Source organism: Mycteria americana, chromosome 1 (assembly GCF_035582795.1).
Source record: "Mycteria americana isolate JAX WOST 10 ecotype Jacksonville Zoo and Gardens chromosome 1, USCA_MyAme_1.0, whole genome shotgun sequence".
Classification (NCBI taxonomy): Eukaryota; Metazoa; Chordata; class Aves; order Ciconiiformes; family Ciconiidae; genus Mycteria; species Mycteria americana.
In genome coordinates, this window is record NC_134365.1 from 202,768,427 (window position 1) to 202,786,149 (window position 17,723).

The 17,723-nt window shown below is 45.0% G+C and overlaps 1 protein-coding gene across 1 annotated transcript; it reads left to right on the top strand.

Moving 5' to 3' along the window:
* Positions 1–2,825: 2,825 nt before the first annotated feature.
* LOC142405022 (gap junction beta-2 protein-like) lies at positions 2,826–7,300 on the top strand. The gene is made up of 2 exons (XM_075492010.1): positions 2,826–2,951; positions 5,454–7,300. Exon 2 carries the CDS (start codon positions 5,476–5,478, stop codon positions 6,148–6,150), a length of 675 nt encoding a protein of 224 aa, XP_075348125.1. The 5' UTR covers positions 2,826–2,951; positions 5,454–5,475; the 3' UTR covers positions 6,151–7,300.
* The last annotated feature ends 10,423 nt before the right edge of the window (positions 7,301–17,723 follow it).

Below are 17,723 nucleotides of genomic sequence, written 5' to 3' on the forward strand. Positions count from 1 at the left end.
TCCAGACAGAGCCTCTGGAGGTGCTGGGGGGCTGTTGAATGAAGAGATGCAGACATAGTCTTTGGAAAGCCGTAAGACATTACTGGAAGATGATGCCAAGATTTATGCTGTCTTGAAATAAGCTAAAACCTGTTTCTGTGTTGAGAAAGTTACAACAGTATGTATTTTCCTATTTTTATGAAGCTTTTATTTTCACATTACTTTACAATGGACAAGAATCAATGTTTTGTACATATATGCTTCATAACATTCGTCACCTTCAATGCTACCAGAATAACCCTTCCTTACAGCTGAACCTTTACACATGCCAGAGCTGTTAATACTTGGCTCTCACACCTCCTGCCAACTAGCCAGGTGTTAAGCAAAGCATAGGCAATAAGCCTGTACCCCTGGATTTGTGCTCTTGTCAGAATTCCTTGTCAGGATTCCCCTCTCCTTCCCAAATAAAGCATTACATACTTCCTCACACATACAAGCAAGCAAGCAAAAATGAAGGAAAGTAAAGGTAGCACTCAGCTTTACCATAGATTTTGTTTGGTTGTAAATGAAAACTGCTGTTGCAGTACTGAGCAACACGAGCTGTGCATTTCTTTCAAGCATTTACATTTACCACTATCAAACTTGGGTATTATTTTATAAAACATAGTTGATTCTTCCAGACATTTCTTCTTAGATTATTTAAAGATCTTACATATCTGACTTCATTTTCTAAACCTCTGAGAGCAAAACCAAATTCACTTTGCCATTTTGCAGATATACACACAAGTTCTAGTTTCTTGTAATTGTTATCTATACAAATTACTAGATCAAGCTTAAATTTTATTTAAATCCCTACTGGTGAAAGCATTTTTACTTCCAGACACACCTCATAAAACCGAGCTCAGTACTAAGTGCAACACACGGGACAGATCTTTACTTCAATATACAGAAGCAAACACACCATTTTCAGCAGTACTTTATACAAATTTTTATTATCTCTCAAGTCACATGCATGGCATTTCACCACCTTCTGGCTTTCCTACACACCCTCTTTAACACAGCATTCTTTTCTGGTAGGATTTTTGGTCACAGTGTTTTAAAAAGCAAAGACCCTTTATTGTGTTGTAATCAAGCATCATTTAATAGAAGTCATTCTTGGTTGGATGCTTTGGGTGAAGCGCAGACTGTGTGAGGCAGACCTGAGCCTGACAGCAATACTGGGTGTACTTTACAATCAAAGCCCAACGTGAGGGCTGCAGCGCTGATCCAACTACTTCATGCCGGGCTGGCCGTGGCCTCCATTCCCAGAAGCTTTCCTTAAAGGTGGGGTTTAAAGGACAGTATAACTACAAGAGCCCTTTTTAATTTTTTTATTGTCAACGACAGAGCTCAAGCTCCAGAAAAATAACACCTAGTGACTTTTCATATGGCAAGTAACTCTTCCATTCACTCTTTGTACTTTCTGCTAGATTATTTTCTCTCACAAGAACAACTTTAGCCTCCTGCTTTGTGCAGCAGCAGTGAAATCAAGGTTGTGCACACTAGTGAGGATACCAGAAAAGTTTCTTACAAGAAAGCCCACAAAACTTCAAAGGGAAAACAACCGTAAGTCTTACTTCTATCCTGCCCTTAGCTGCCTGCTGCCCTTGTTACCCCTACATCTGGCCACCAAGATCATTCACAAAATCACAGAATTGTATAGGTTGGAAAAGACCTTTAAGATCATCGAGTCCAACTGTAAACCTAACACTACCAAGACCACCACTATACCATGTCCCTAAGCACCTCATCCAAACGTCTTTTAAATACTTCCAGGGATTTAATTGAAAAGTAAATGCAGACTCAATCACTTCCGGCGACTCAATCACTTCCCTGGGCAGCCTGTTCCAATGCTTGATAACCCTTTCAGTGAAGAAAAATTTCCTAATATCTAGTCTAAACCTCCCCTCCCCTGGTGCAACTTGAGGCCATTTCCTCTCGTCCTATCACTTGTTACCTGGGAGAAGAGACCGACCCCCACCTCTCTACAACCTCCTTTCAGGTAGTTGTAGAGAGCAATAAGGTCTTCCCTCAGCCTCCTTTTCTCCAGGCTAAACAACCCCAGTTCCCTCAGCCGCTCCTCATCAGACTTCTGCTCTAAGCCCTTCACCAGCTTCGTTGCTCTTCTTTGGACAAATTCAATTTGGTAGTATCAAATTAGCAGTTAGTTTATCTCTTCCTTGTCTTCCAAACTCAAGCCATCTACGAAGATCTCTGAGGTTTCTTTCTGCAGCCCTGCCTCACCCTACAGAAAGCCTCTGGGATCTGCATTTTATCTGACCGTTGTCCGAACTGGCTCAAGGTGACGATTTCCTCGGGCTGCCACGGCACTGGGGCAGTTTCGGAGGGACCCACAGGACTGGATTTCCCTCCGGGACACGTTTTCTGCTAACACGCGGGAATCAATCCCGCCGCAGGGCCGCACTTGCAGGGTACCGAGCCCACTCTGCCCTATGCTCCTCCCTTGGCAGGGCTCTGGGCGAGGACGTCCCGGACGAACCCGAGGGCGCTCCCCGTGGGGGGCACCGCGGGTTCTTGGGGCCGCGGCAGCCCCGCTCCGTCCCCAGCAGCTCCCGCCCCGCGCAGGGCGGGCACGGCAGAGCCCCCTGCCGCCGGCCCCGCCCCGGCCCGGCCCGGCCCGGCCCCGCGGTCCTGCCCCGGGGCGGGGATGGGCGCCCCGGCCCCGGCCCCGGCCCCGCCCCCGCCCCGCGCTCTCCGCCGCCTCCGCGGGCGGCATGAGGAGCCGGGCACGGGTGGAGGCGGGCGGGGGGCGGGTTAAAAGCGGCGGCAGGTGAACGGGGAGGGACCTTAAAGCTCCGGGGCGGTGAGGCTGTGACCGGCCGCTCCGCAGGCACCACCGGACCCACCCGGGAGCGGAGCAGCGTGGCGCGGCGCGCCGGTCGCATCCCGGGTGCCCTGCCGAGCCGTGCCAGGTGAGGGTCCGGAGCGGCTCCCGTGTGCTGGAGCGGTGGGATCGGGATTCGGCTGTGCGCCCCCCGAGCGGGCCGGGATCCATGTGGTGTGCCGGAGTGGGGCCCGGGCCGGCGGCGTCCCCGGCGGGGCCGGGGCGGCCGCGGGCAGCGGAGAGGGGCGCTGCGAGGCTGGGGTGGTCACGCCGCAGCCCTGTGCCCCGGTTGCCCGCGCGGACTGTCGGCGAGGCAGCCGCGCTGGGCTTCGGGCTGGCCGCCCCCAGCCCCGGGACTGGCCGAGGCGGCGGGGCTGCGGGTCTGGGCGGCCCGGCGCTGGCGGGCCCGGGGCGGGCGGCAGCCTGCTGGGGCGCTCCCGCAGCGCAGCCGGTTCTGGGAGGAGCCGTCGGGCCTCAAAGCCAAAACTGGCGTTTACAAACGGGTGTCTGCTGACAGGAGCCGCTTGCAATCGGCTGTGGCGTTTCCCGCCTCAAAAGGCTCGCTGCGGGCGCCGTGTCCGCCCCAGCGCTCCTGCCGCTCCGGAGTTCAGCGGGAGCCAAGCTGGGCGCAGAGCCGGGGATAGGCTGGGACCTGCCTCAAGGCGTCCAGCTTGTAACCACGGAGTGGGGATTTCGAGTGGTTTCCAATAAATGATGTCTTGGTTGGCGGGGTGGGTGTCCCGGCAGATGCACTCAGTTCCCACAGCCAACTGCAGTGTTTCTGTAGTGGCAGATGAGCAGGGGGAGATGTTGGGTTTTCCTCCCAAACTTGCAGCACTGGTTGAGAACGGCAGTGTGAGCCTGCGCTTGGAGCCCAGGCTGTTCATCCCACTGGGATATACACTCCAAATACTTTCTGTCAGTCCTGATTAGCTCCTTGTGAAGGTTTCGTTGACTTTATTTTAATGACTATGCAACAGACATGAGGAAATTCTTAAGAGAAAGATGCAGGTATCTGATCATAGCCTAGAGTTTATGTCAGTGTAAAAACTTGCATAAAATGCTGCCAGTTTCAGCAGAGACAAAACATGAGAAGTCTAAGGAATTCCAGCCACCTTCTCAAAGCCCTTTTTTTTTTTTTTTTTTTGTGTGTCTTACCCAATTTCACCTTTCCTCATCACATTAAATCTGACCTCTCCCTCTTGCCTTAAGGCTTGTCTGTACAAGCTAGGCCCTTGTACCAAGGGTATGTGTTGGGGCACATTAGTCCTTTAGTTGTCTTGTAACTACACCAGGGTAGAGAAGTTCGTGTTTTTTTTTTTTTCTCTGTTATGTGAGAATGAGAGATTTTGAAAACTTTGATCAGTGTGGTGTTGCAAGGTACCATGCTCTCCCCACAGCACACAGACTGCGCCAAGAGGAGACAGAGCTCTTATCCATGGCCAGTGTGGCTCTCCCACATAGCAAAGTTGAGCCCTAGCCTTGAAAGATGATGGACCAGCTCTGCAAGTTCCCAGCTCTGCTTTCAAAGTGTTTTGTCCGATTCAGTGATAGTTTCCAAATGGCTGCGATCAGTGAAAGCTGAGCCCTGAGACTGAATTCTGACTTCAGCAAAGCTTATGTTTAACTTTCAAAGGGGCAGAGAGCGTGGATTTTGGTTTTCAAGAGTAGAGGGAAAGGAGGAAAGCTGAAATGGAGCTTCCCTAAAGTTTGACCTCCTGTTTATTCTGCTGGGGTGTGATAGCATCTAGAAAATCAGCATAAACTCTTTAGCGGAGGGCTTTTTCCTCCCAGCTCTATGGCTCTGCTTGTCTCCTTTTTGGATGAGATGGCAATGAATGTGGAAGGGCAGGCTCTGCGGTATCTTCCTTTGCCTGTTGGTTTGTGCTATATATGCATGCAGCCCTGACAGAGCCGGCCTGAGGCTTCTCAGCAGTGTTGGCAAAATCAAATGCTGTACTTTTGAGATGAAGGGCCTGCCAAGAAAGGGACATGTCTGAGCTACAGCAGAAAGCCTTGGAGGCCTGCTGGAGGTGTCTGGGAGGAGCGAGGGCTTCTGCTGAAAGAAGGCCAAGTAGTACTTACCTCCGAGGCAAATAAAGCACCAGCCCAGCCTTCTAGGGCTGTGGTGTTGACAAATCCTATGAAAACTACTAGAGAAGTCTCTACTTTGTCTAGATGTGGCCTTAACTCGTGCAGTGATAGTAATTTCTATTGCTTTGGGAAATACACTGAGAGGCAAAACACTGATGAGAGTTAACCACAGGAAGGGAAATATCTCAAGAAAGGGAAGGAAGGCATAGAGGATGCACGGAGAAAAAGTATTTGAAGATGTAACTTACTTCCTGCCCAAAGCCTTGTTGAGAAATGTATCAAGGTATGCTTGCTTGTCCCATCATAAGTACAGGGAAGGAGAGAGTTTAATAAGCTGTTTGAATCCATAAACTTATGGGTGACATTAATGAAAGTGACTTGCATTTGCCTATGACTCATGAGTGAGTGCTAGGAAGCCCTCTCGTTCATAGAAGGTCTAGAACTGATTCTTCACCCTTGGAAAACTGACCATTTGGTGTATTGCGTCATCCTGCAGGTAAAAGGACACAGAAGAGAAGATGGACTGGGGAACTCTGCAGGACGTTTTAGGAGGTGTAAATAAACACTCAACCAGCATCGGGAAGATATGGCTCACAGTCCTGTTCATCTTCCGCATCATGATCCTGGTTGTGGCTGCAGAGAGAGTCTGGGGAGATGAACAACAAGATTTTGTCTGCAACACTCTGCAACCTGGTTGCAAGAATGTTTGCTATGATCACTTTTTCCCCATCTCTCACATCAGACTCTGGGCCCTGCAGCTGATCTTTGTTTCTACACCTGCGCTGCTGGTGGCCATGCATGTAGCTTACACCAGGCACGAGAAGAAAAGGCGGTTCAGAAATGGTGAGAAAATTGATATTGAAGAGCTGAAAAATGAAAAGATTCACATTCGGGGCTCTCTGTGGTGGACGTACACCAGCAGCATCTTCTTCAGGATTGTCTTTGAAGCAGTCTTCATGTACGTGTTCTATTACATGTACGATGGGTTCCAGATGCCTCGCCTGGTGAAGTGCAATGCATGGCCCTGCCCCAACACAGTGGATTGTTTTGTGTCTCGGCCCACTGAGAAAACCACATTTACTATTTTCATGCTTGCTGTGTCTGGGATCTGCATGATGTTGAATCTGGCTGAGTTGTGTTACCTAGTGGTAAAAATTTGCATGAAAGAATCCAGGAAAACAATTTTAAAATAATTCCCCAGTTTCAGGATTTCCTAGCTCCCCATTTCCCTCAAACTTTCTTAGGTGTCAGAAAACAATCAGCAATATTTTCACACTCGAGGAAAAGGATAGAAATGAAAGTTCATTCATGTTTTAGAAATGATAGCCTCCCTGGGAAGCTGCCACTGAGGCAGGTTTTAAAGGTCATGAGCTAATTCAATATTCCTGCATCCACAAATAGAGAGAGCAGCCTTCTGGCAGCAGCTTTTCCAAGTATGCACTGTCCCTGTTGTTGGGACAGAGTCACTTTTCAAAAAGTGGGAGTGGAAAGGCCTGGAGAAGGCTCTGGTGCCCAAAGGAGAGCCAGGAGTCACAAATGCACTGTGTCATCTTCAGAGGTGAGCCGATAACAAAGGGTTTCAGTCAAAAGTGGGGTGAAGGGTTTTTGAGGGGCTTGTGAAAGGGAAGAAGACAGGGAGGTGATTGTGTTTATAGCAGGTGTCCTATTCTCTCAACTTTTTTGGAGAGCAAGGAAAGGGCCTAGGAACACAGGTATTCCATGGCAATGCATGCTATCAGCTCTGCTGGGCACCAGCAATGGGTTTTATCTTTTTATCTCTTCACCTGCACTGAGGATTGTCTCCGACAGGGTTGGGGGTGGCCAGTCTCAACTGCTTGTGAATGTTATTAGGTCAGTGCTGCATCTGTCCACTCACAGGGGCTGCAGCAGTGGGAGGAATGAAGTTTGTTTTTTCATTCTCTTCGTCAGATGAAAAAAAGGATTGTCACCTTTGAGAAGGTGAGCGCAGCGCAACTGTCTTCCTCCTTCTCTTGTTTTCCCCCAACACTTTGTGAAGAATCTCAGTACAGTAGATTTCATTCAATGAAGAGACTTTTTACCACCTGACTGTGCCTCCTTCAGCTGTGTACCTTTAAAAGTTTTTTTTTTTCAGTAAAAGCCAAGAAAAATTGCTTTGTTTCATTCTGTTTGTTATCCAAAAGAATTGTTTGAACACTTACAGCATGATATGCAGTAGATTGCAGCTACCAGCTACCATCGGTCCCTTTTTCCTATCCAACCTGCACAGCGTTTCTTCATAAAACCTTCTCCCTATCTGAGGTACCTCTCAAGTAAGTCCATCAAACCACTCCCAATCTCTGACATTCCACAGTGTGAGACTGAATCACCCTTGCTTTTCTTAACAGTAGCTCTAGCAGGAATTACAGGCAGCTTGCAGAGCTAAAATAGCAAAGGAATCCAATCAGAAATGAGGAGGAACTTGATATTTGTCTTAAAGTTCACATTGCTGAGCTGTGAATTGTATATTACGAACTTGAAGAACTATGTGAGTCAGTCTGGTCTTGTCTCCAAAGTAGTCTCAAAACGTGTTTTATGCCTGCCACAGGCAGCTACACCAGCACATACAGCAACACAGTTTATCTCCCAAGTGCCTGCCCATTGAACCCACTTCTAGAAAACTGGCTATTTCTCTTCCTTAGCTGTAATAACTGGCTTTTCCCCAAAATGAATGAGCGCTATCTCAGCCTCTCTATTTGCATCCATCTCTTACTGTACACTTAAGTTTATCACTGTTGGGGTAAACAAAGCTGCATTAATTAAGACCCATGACCCCTCACTGTGCACTGGAAGCAGAGTATAAGCAGGCTCCCGTTGCTTGTGAGCCTCATCCAGTGTTACAACTTGACTGCAGATGGAAATCTGTCATCTAAGAGAGAAGCAAGAAAAACAAAAACACCATCCTCAGAAGCATGAACAAAAAGATGGAAAGTCATTAATAATGAGCTGAACTGGAAACTTGGACTGTGAAAACATCCTTAATTCAACTCTAAAGAACAAAGCTTGGCACATATCAGGTTTGTGCTTGGTAAAGTTCCTGCATTGTTCTGTGTACAGGTACGAAGAGAACAAACTATCTACGCTCCCAGTGCTCTAGTATTACATTTCTTTGGTAACAACAGGGTTTTTTTTTTCTGAAATTATAATTAAAGCACTCTTGTGGTATCTGTTTTCTGCATTACTTGTACATGCCGTGTACTACCTAACATGTCTAATGAAAATCTGTTTACCATAATGGAAAATGTATGTACCAATACTACATTTAATAGCCAAGGGCTACTGTAAGGATTTTAGCTTTCTGCTGCAGGTTGGTTTTTCAATTGTTTTAATTGCCTGTTATCCTGCAGACTTCATGAGCTGATAGTGGAAGGTCACATATGTGACCCCTATTAGAAATCAAATGTGCTGCCTAAGTCAGCCTTGTACTAGCAGAACTGCAGCTGAAGAAGGCTGGAGATAAATAACTTAACTGGCTCCACAGGGGAGAGAGTTTGTTTTCCCAGCCTGCCTTTGAGTTTAACTGGAACTTGGAATAAGACACACCAAAACTGGTAACACTATGAGGTTATCTTCAACTAGCAGTTTGGCAACCAGATTATCATGCAGGGAAAAAAGATAGAAATAGGGAAAGTGTCTGGAAGGGGCCAAGAGAGGGCTTTGATCCAGAACTGCAGCATCAGGTGATAATTAGTTCTATCAGGACATATTTACTGTCTGACATTTCTTTTCTGTGTATATTAAATTTGGCTAAATAGCTGCTTTGTAGGGGAAAAAAGTTCAGATACTTCATGGGAACATAGGAATTGCACCTATTTCTACATGTGCTACACTGCATGGTTGACCTACAAATAGATTTCGTACAGATTAAAATACAATGCTGTGTTGAAATTGTGTGTGTTCTTTCCTGAAATACACTAGAAGTGTCTGCATTTTTGGCACTTGGTTCCTAGACTCTTGTCAGAATGAAGGCTGCAAGAGTGTTGAAAACTGAAGCAGCAAATCTGAAGTCATGACTGTAAAAGAGGCTGATTCCTCACTGTCCAGCATCCAGTGTAGTAGGATATAAAGTGTCAAATAATGTGGTACCAGAACTGGGAAGTGTAGGAGTGGGACTGGCTAGAATTTTACCGTGATTGAAATCACCCGGAGAAATCACCATTGACTTCATCAAGCTAAACTGTCATCCAAAACCTTGAAACCAAAACTACAAACATGTTTGTCAGAAAGGGGGAGGGGAAGCAAACTTCGCTGTTAACTCATAGACCCAGCTAGAGAAAAACCCCTAACTCCCATGGGAGAAAGACTGATTTAAAAGGAAGTCAGAAGGATAAATCTGTATTTATGACTTTTGGATATAGAAGTACCTTTATTAAAGGTTTTATTAGACAAAAATAAAAAAAATCCTTCAGATGTTTTCCAGTTATGAGCCAATGTACTGTGTTATTTCCTGTCTGACAGCAAGACTATAAAAGACAAATTATATGGTCCATACAGAGAAGATCACTCCTGTACCACGGAGGTTCAATTGAAAGTAGCAACACTGTTAAAAGTTGCTTTGTTTTGTAAAAAGTGTACTGCAGCAAGTAAGCAACAGCTAAGAGGACTTTACTAAAAACTGAACTTGGTGAAAATGAATCGCTTTTTTTCCCTAATCGTAATTCCCTCCCCTGCAACTTAGGCTAATGTGTTTTACTAGGCAACAAAATCACACTCAAAAAATTGCACTGTATTTTGTGGTCACCTGTTCTGATGTTCAGGACAGCCACTACCCTGGGTGTTAATTAGAGGTTTCTTTGGATTTTCACCATCTTATTATCTATACAGTCATTTGAACCTGTTTGTAGACAGTGGCAAGAGTAATGGTAACTATCTGAGGCTTAATGAGCTAAGACTAATGGTAATGATCTTCAAGATAGTTCAGGAGGTACATACACTTTTTTCACCATCTGACCAACCCAGCTTGTCATTGTCATTTTCTTTCACAGGATATATTTCTCTTCTGTAAAGCTGGCCCAGCTCTGACCTGGGTATTTTCCCTCTAAGTCTTCCCAGCCACCATAAAAAGGTCTTTATAACCTAGGTTTGGAAATTTATTAAGCTTTAATCGGCAAGCCCAGCTGAGGAAACAAGTCACACCGCTGACTTTCCACCTTTGAGAACATAGCTTGCCCCTGCTATGGATGGTCCCCCAGTACTACCATAGAATTCAACCCCAGAATTGGCCACATAATTGCACATACCTTTTCCCTTTTTCTGCCCATTAAATCCCTGCCACTAACTCAATGATTATTTTACATCTGCCTGCTCTATGCTCAATCCATTTTATTTGAATAAGCCGTCTACTAAAAAATATCCTCTCCAAGAATAGCACCAGGTAGCCAGACGCTTGCATAAGCGTTTCTGGTAAGGGAGTGATATGGTATCAATATGACATACAGTTTAGGGAAGTATGTTTTGAGTGAACTGATAGAGGACTTATACAGTTGAGCTATGAATCACGGCAGGTTGTGGATGAATGTTTCGAGCAGCAGTGTATGTTCTGTGTGCTGCTAAGAACCAGCATTTCACTCAGCCTGGCACAGTAGCCAGGATAACAAATGCTGTAGTGTGTTAATGCAGTCACACTGGACTGAAGCAGGTGGCATTTGTCAGTGGACAAACTGTGCTGGGCAGGCTTACTTGCTTAGGCAAGGTGTATCTTTTCTGTTGTCTTGGCAATTATGGTAACACGGGCTTGTCAGCTGGGAAAGACAATAGCAGTCTTAAAACTGTTTAAGTCGGGATCACGAAATTTGCTTTAAAAGTGTTTTGCAGATCATTTTCTACTGAGGTTCAATCTTTAAGACAACACAAAAATCCCTCCCACACCTCTAAGTGATCCACACATTAGCAGGAATGCTGCACCTTCTTTTGATGGGGTGACTGGAAAACTTGCTATCTGTTTGGTATCCAACTATCAACGTTTCTTTTGTCACAAGACTTCTTTCACTTAATTTGAAAGTATTACAGCGGTCCTAGTACAGAGTTAACCCTGAATCTCACTGTTTCTGGGTTTCCCCAACTGAAAGATAAAGGTGACAACTATGTCATGTTCAGAGGGAGCAGAACAGTTTAATCAAGGGTTGTTTGTTAAGATCATTGCAACAGGTGCCAGAAAAATATTTTATAATTATTGTGTGGTCAAGATTTCAAACCTACTGTATGTTGCATCATTAGTGTAATGCCTACTTAGGGTTAGTCATGTCCCTGCCCAAGGACTGAGTGTTTAATATACAGTTTAAATAGCTTCCACAATCTCTTCAGCACAAATGAACAAAACCAATCTATACACTTATCCACACACGTGTGCACACAGACACAGAGGAACAAACTGACTAAACCATTGTCTCACTGTTATCTGATAGAAGACAGAGACATTGCAACATGGATTTGTCAGGAATAATTTCTGCCTATGCCATGATAAAAGCTTTTATGTGTAGCAGTAAAATAGTTATTAATGACTCATTGTCAGAGTGTAAGGATCCACCAAATGGCATAAACTGTATGCAGCTGGGAGGAGCTGCAGGTACATGGGAAGACAGGCTTAGAATTCACTAAGAGCTTTATCACCAGGAGAAATGGTTTAACAAAAGCAGTTTGAGAAGTTGAGAAGGACTAAATGCTACTATCGTGAAACACTAAGCACTTGCAGAACTGTAGGATGGAGACCTGTTCTGAACCAAAGAAGAGTTTCGTAGAGAAGAGCTGGAGTATATAGTAGATCATCAGTGGAACATGAGTCAATAACATTGTTGACATGGAAAAATATCATCCTGGTATGCATTAAAGGTTTGTAAAAAATAGGATGTTTGAAATGATGTTTCCACTCTTCTTAGCACCTGAAAGTCCTTATCTGGACCCTACTTTGGGGTGCCATCTGCCCAAAAAGCCCATTTATCAGCTGGAGAAATCCAGGAGTCAGGAATAATATACGACCACATGTCTAAAACACAGAGCCTGTGAGGAAAGCCTGAAAGAAATGAGTTGGCCTGGAAAAGTCAGAGGAAAGACCCAACAGCATTCTTCAAATGTGTAAAAGATTGTGGCAAAGAAGGTAAAGATGTTGCTCTTTACATCCACTGGCAACAGGACAAGACAGACAACAGGCTTATGTTGCAATGAGATGTAGTCTAGTCACCGCAAAACCTCTCTGTGAAGAGGGCTAAGCATTGAGTTGGATGACAGGCTTTCCATCACTGAAGACTGTTAAATGGCAACTCAGCCCAGCATCTGATGAGGATGGTCTAGGTATAGGACTCTGCTCTAGGACAGAGGGAATTTCTAAAATCCATGAGGAAGGGAACCCCAACTGAAAGAGTCAGTTGTACAGGTTCCTTTTGCTGAGCCAAAGCTCAGCCGCTGAATCAAAATCTTTTTCATATAAACTCAAGTCTACTTGTCAGTGCAGGGTCTATCCAGCATGATTGCTGTCAGCATGGTCCCTTTGTGCTTTTAGCAATTGTAATAATACATTCTTGTACTATAATAAATTCTACCTGACAAAGCATATGAGGTGGCATTGTGAGTAAACAAAATTGTAATTAATATAAGTGAAGTTGGTGATGGAATGTATTATTTTTTCTTCTCAGCAGAGTGGGTAAAAAGCTCCTTCTGCCTCGGTTTTGTATTTCACAAAATAGGCATTCCTCCCAACAGGAGGAAGACTGAAATCCAGATCAATTTTCAGTTTTGCTGCCCAGTTGACTATTTATGCAAACATTGGTGGAGTTCACTGAAGCCTGGTCTGCATCCAGGAGAAGTTTCACAGCAATAGCATGCCGTTTCGTGTTACTGGTTTCTTTCATTTCAAAGGCAGACCATCACGTTGTGCAGCAGTTTGAATTTTGTAGAGAAATTTTCCTATACGTGAACTTGTTTTTCTATTTCAAAGCAAGATATCTATTTCTGTTCCCTTCTGTGGAAAGTAGCCAGTATTTGAGGCCTTTACAAATTCATCATGCATGTCAGCAGGGCACATTCCTGGTAAAACGTTCCATATTTGCTCTCATCCTGAATACAATGAAAAAGAACATCCTTGTTTAGGAGCTTTGGTTGTGGTTTGGCACTATGAATTGTTCACTGGTAGTATTAGTTTAAGGCATTAACACTGTTGTCATCCCTTCCTGCTCATTCTTATCCTGCCTGTGCCTCTCTCCCACCCCATTCAACACAGTGCCTCCACTCCAGGACCTTTACTGTGCCAGCACAGTTGTTTGCACAGCTGCACTCAGCGCTGGATTGTCTGACTGTTTTAGCTGATGAAGAAACCAGTATTTCACTTTGCTGGATTGTTTTTTAGCTGGATCAGTTCCTTGATCTGTGTTACAGGGAGGCCACATGAACTTTTATGCTGACATGACTGTGGGGCAGTAGGCCATGGTATTGGGCAAGCAGAGCTGCAGGGAGTGAGCGGAAGGGGTGGAGGGAATGGCAACACGTTAAATTGTATTTGCTGCTACACACACTGTAATTTCAAACCACAGCCTCTGGCTGTATTTTCATAAGTGACTGCTACTAGAAAGGCAAAAGTCTTACTGCCTTTTCTCTCCTTTGCTGCTGTACCCTCCCCTGCTCTCTACTCCTCTCTACTGGCCCTGCTTCTCACCTACTGGCCATCTTCTCCCTTGTTCCGACACAATCTCTCAACCTTTGTATGAGTTGATTTAACTCACTATCTCAGCAAAGAACTACTCGAACTCTGCATTTAGATTTGTTTTCAGCTCAGTTAGCTTTCTGCCAGGCTTGTGGCAGGCATCAATGTATTTCAAATATCAATATTTTTATTTCTTCATGTTTCTGCCTGTAGTGTGGAAAAAAAAGCATCACATCATGACAGAATGATAAAAAGCATCATTCCTCTTAGGATTCTGTATGTCCTGTGTCTCTTTTTTTTGATTCTTCCTCCTAACAGATGCCTGGCTTGTACAGTTATAGTTCTTCCTCTGCTACATCTCACATGGAGCTTTTGCTTCCATGAAGATGACCTCACTGCTACATATTCCAGAGCAGTCTGATTTTTTTGTTTTATTAGGAGAATTCCCACAGTTTCCAAAGGACTTTCAAGAGGAAGCCTGTTCTGGTGGGTAAAACGCCAGTCTAGGATCTCGGTGGCATTCTCAGAACCGTATAACCTAGGATGAGTCATTAAGTCTTCCTGTGCCTCCATTCCTACAAACCAGAAGTCACAATAACTCTTCCTACAAACTAGACACACAAATAATTCTTCCTGTCACCAGTTCTTATTTGTTAACATGCTGTGTTCTCTGACATGCTTGTCAGTAGCGTCTAACAGAACAGAACAGAACGCTAATCACTAATTGGTACAATAATAATAATTACTATATAATACGAGATTAAACTACTACTTCAGTCTTTTTATTACCATTTTATTTATTAGTTAATTAGTTCTAAAGTCGTTCAATTCATCCATGTAGAAAACAACTAGAGAAGAAAAGATTTTAATCCTCCTTGCTCCAAACTGTGCCTCCTGAGGTAGCAGTACCCTTTCTCAGCATTTAAATATCTGTAGTGCCATCTTCTGTAGCACAGCGGCATGTCAAGCGCAATTCTTTTTATTGACGTACCACGCAGTGCCACAAGAAGCTGACCTGAAGGTATTTGTAGCTCTTTTTTTAGGCTGACTGTGTGGACATAACGGCTATCAGCCCTGCTGAGCCATGTATCACTTTGGCGTGGCTTGTTTACGACTAACAACATGTACCGCAGTTTAGGGGTCCTTCCACTAAACTGTGTTTGGATGCACAGTTATTGTAAGAGTGATCCTCTTCTGTACCTTAAAATAGATGCTTAAATTAGAAATAGCATGGGGTAAAACACTGTTTTGGATCAAGACCGATCTGAAAAAGGTCCATTTTTCTTGTTGAGCAGCAGGTCAGGTTCAGACTAAGATCAAGATGTATCTCCTTAACTTACGAGATCTTTTTATCATTTCATAAAGCTTGGTGTCTATTTTTGATCTTCTTTCTTTGTACCTTGCCATGCAAACCTGATTCTTCTGATCTTAAAAATACCTGCCTGACTGTTCTGTCTACGTACTTCTTGAATTCACTTTGTTTCTGTGCCAGCCAAATCATATACTGCTAAAGGTCTGTCTACGCGTGGAACAGGGGTTGTCACCTGTGTGGAGACTTGGATGGAAGATGAAGTGATACTGAAGAAGATAATTAAAGGAAGGCTGAAAATTGTGTAAATATGCGTTTTAATGTAAAAATTTAATTGTTGCCCTAAGTTTTATGTTGCTGTCTAGTGTTAATGACAATGGAGGGAACCCCTTAAACATAATAAGGACCTAGGGATTTGGAGCACACTAAAGCGGCATCTGGCCACTGGCAGTGCTGTGCACCTCTAAAGATAAGTAACAGCGAGGAAGCTGGCAGGATGGCTCTTTCATGGGAATCCCTCTGTCAGAAAGTCCACATGAAGAGACACTTTTTAACACCATTGTTTAAATCCGAGCATATTTTCCTTCTGAATAAATTCCTTCAGGAACACAAGTCCTACTTTTTCTATTTCCTCCTTATTTGGCTTCAGATCCTCCTGTTCTAGTATGCGACTAACAAATAGCCCTCCATACCTCCTTCAACATGCTTTCATCAGTACCTAGTTGGTCCTTCATTTTTAAAGCTGCTCCCTTCAAGTGTCCCCCAGGGATCTTGCATCCTTGCCTGTCTCGTTTTCTACAAATGTCCCAGAGGGTTTTGTCAACAGCCGAAACCTCTTCTTGTAAGAACCCAGAAGGGAATTCTTGGAAAGGAAATTATTAGCTGATGAGTGTAGCCCCACAGTAGGCAGGCACTGCATCAGATTATCCCCGTTCAAAATGTATTGAATTCTATCTTAAAAACGTTCTGTGGCAGTACTGAAAGGCTGCTCTAGAACCTCACTGCTCTCCCGAGAAAGAATATTTTTCTTACAAAAAGGTGTCAAGGCCAGTTTGTACAGATGGTGGGAAATACTACTTGAAACCTTCCGGAGACTGAAAAACCCATCATAGAAACACCCAGTGCTTCATGCTATTAAACCTTTTGGACAGATGGTTGAAAGTGAGAGATCTCTCTCTACCTCTCCCTAAAACCAAACCTCCTGCCCTTCAGCTGACCTGATGAGCTGAGGGACTTCACTGCATGAAGGAAGTTATAATGTCAGGAGTTACTGGGGCTGCTGGGATTCCCTCCTGTACGGTAACACAGCCCCTCATGCCGCACTGCTTCAGGATCCACTCGGCGATACTACTACACTTACAATCATGGCAGCATTGTGTTTCAGATATATCACCCATCTCTGAATAAAGTAATTTGTCCTTGTGTCACCACTAGTGCTTAGGTCAACAGAGATCTTTCTCCCTAGTGTTTTCAGCTGAAAGATTTATAGGGAGCAACCAAGTGTTGCAAGGATACAAGAACATGGGGATGGTCTGTTTCAGTTTGTCACCAGTCCTTTGCTACACACAGCTCCTCAAAGCGTCTCAAAATTTTTCTTGGATGGTATTTTTACTAAATGGAGCAACAGAGAGCCTTGGGAATGACCTGATGTGGCTAAGTTTTCAGCTTTCTGATTATAGAGTCGCTATCAACAGAAACTCATATGTTGTTGCTGAAGAGTTGTTGAGTCGTCATGCTAGTTTAGGTCATTCTGCCTAGTGTTTTCCTTTCTCAGGGCAACACTAAAGAACACACAAAAGCCTAACCAAAATATAGGCGGTAGTAATATTTTTGAGTACTGATGCTGAAAATATCAAGAGCCACCTTTAAATAATCATTTTGAAAATAGTTGCAACTGATCTGGTTTTTCAAATGGTCTGTGCACAACAGCTTGACAGCTAATCTTGACTGAGGAGAGTCTGTAGGAAAAAAACTTGTCAAAAAAATTATCCATAATGCCTTCTTTTCCTAACATAGGGTCAGCCCCAGGTACAGGCTATCAAACTTTGAAGATCCAAGCCATTTATAAAATTTGACAAGTGTCTTGAAATACTGCAAGGAGTTGATGCAATGCTGCCTTCACTCTGAAAACCAAAGGATCTGTCTTGACCGAAGGGCAGTAGCTGCCTGTGAAGCACCCCAGTTCACGGGGCTGGCAGCCCTTCAGGGTTCTTCATACAGCATGCGCAGGCAGCAGCAGCAGCAAAGTTTACCTCCTCTCAGGAAAAATCCCATCTTTCGGTGAAGAACATTCTGTTGTTTGGGTTTTTTTTTTTAATTTTTGCTTTAAGATCTATGTAACACCTTATGGAGGAAAGTGGGATTCTCTCCTTTCAGGTTTACAGGCAGCAAGGAAACCGTATGGAAGCTCTCCACTGAAGCCACCCGGCTCCGGCCAGCCGTTACGAGCCCGCCAACGGCCGGCGCGCGAGAGGCGCGAGACGCGCGCGCGGCCGCCACTGGGCGGCGCTGCTCCGCCCCGTGAGAGAGCGCGTTGCGTGCGAGGGCGCGAGGGGTCTGGGAGGTCCTGCGCTGGACACGCGTTTTCCTCACGGCACCGCTGCGCTGGGCGGGAGCCCACCTGGGCGATGACCCCGCTTCCACGGCCGTCAAGGTGCGGCAGACAGTGTGGGCAGCCGTGCCCCGGCTACCAAGCGCCCTCCGGGCGGCCAGGACCGATGGTTCCCGCACGCTGCCTTCGAGCGGAGCCCTGTGGGGCGGGCAGGAACGCCAGCGGGGAGGGGTTTGTCACGCTTTTATCCTCTCGG

Bases quoted from the DNA above. Each gene is read 5' to 3' on its own strand.
- LOC142405022 (XM_075492010.1), top strand. From the start codon at position 5,476: ATGGACTGGGGAACTCTGCAGGACGTTTTAGGAGGTGTAAATAAACAC.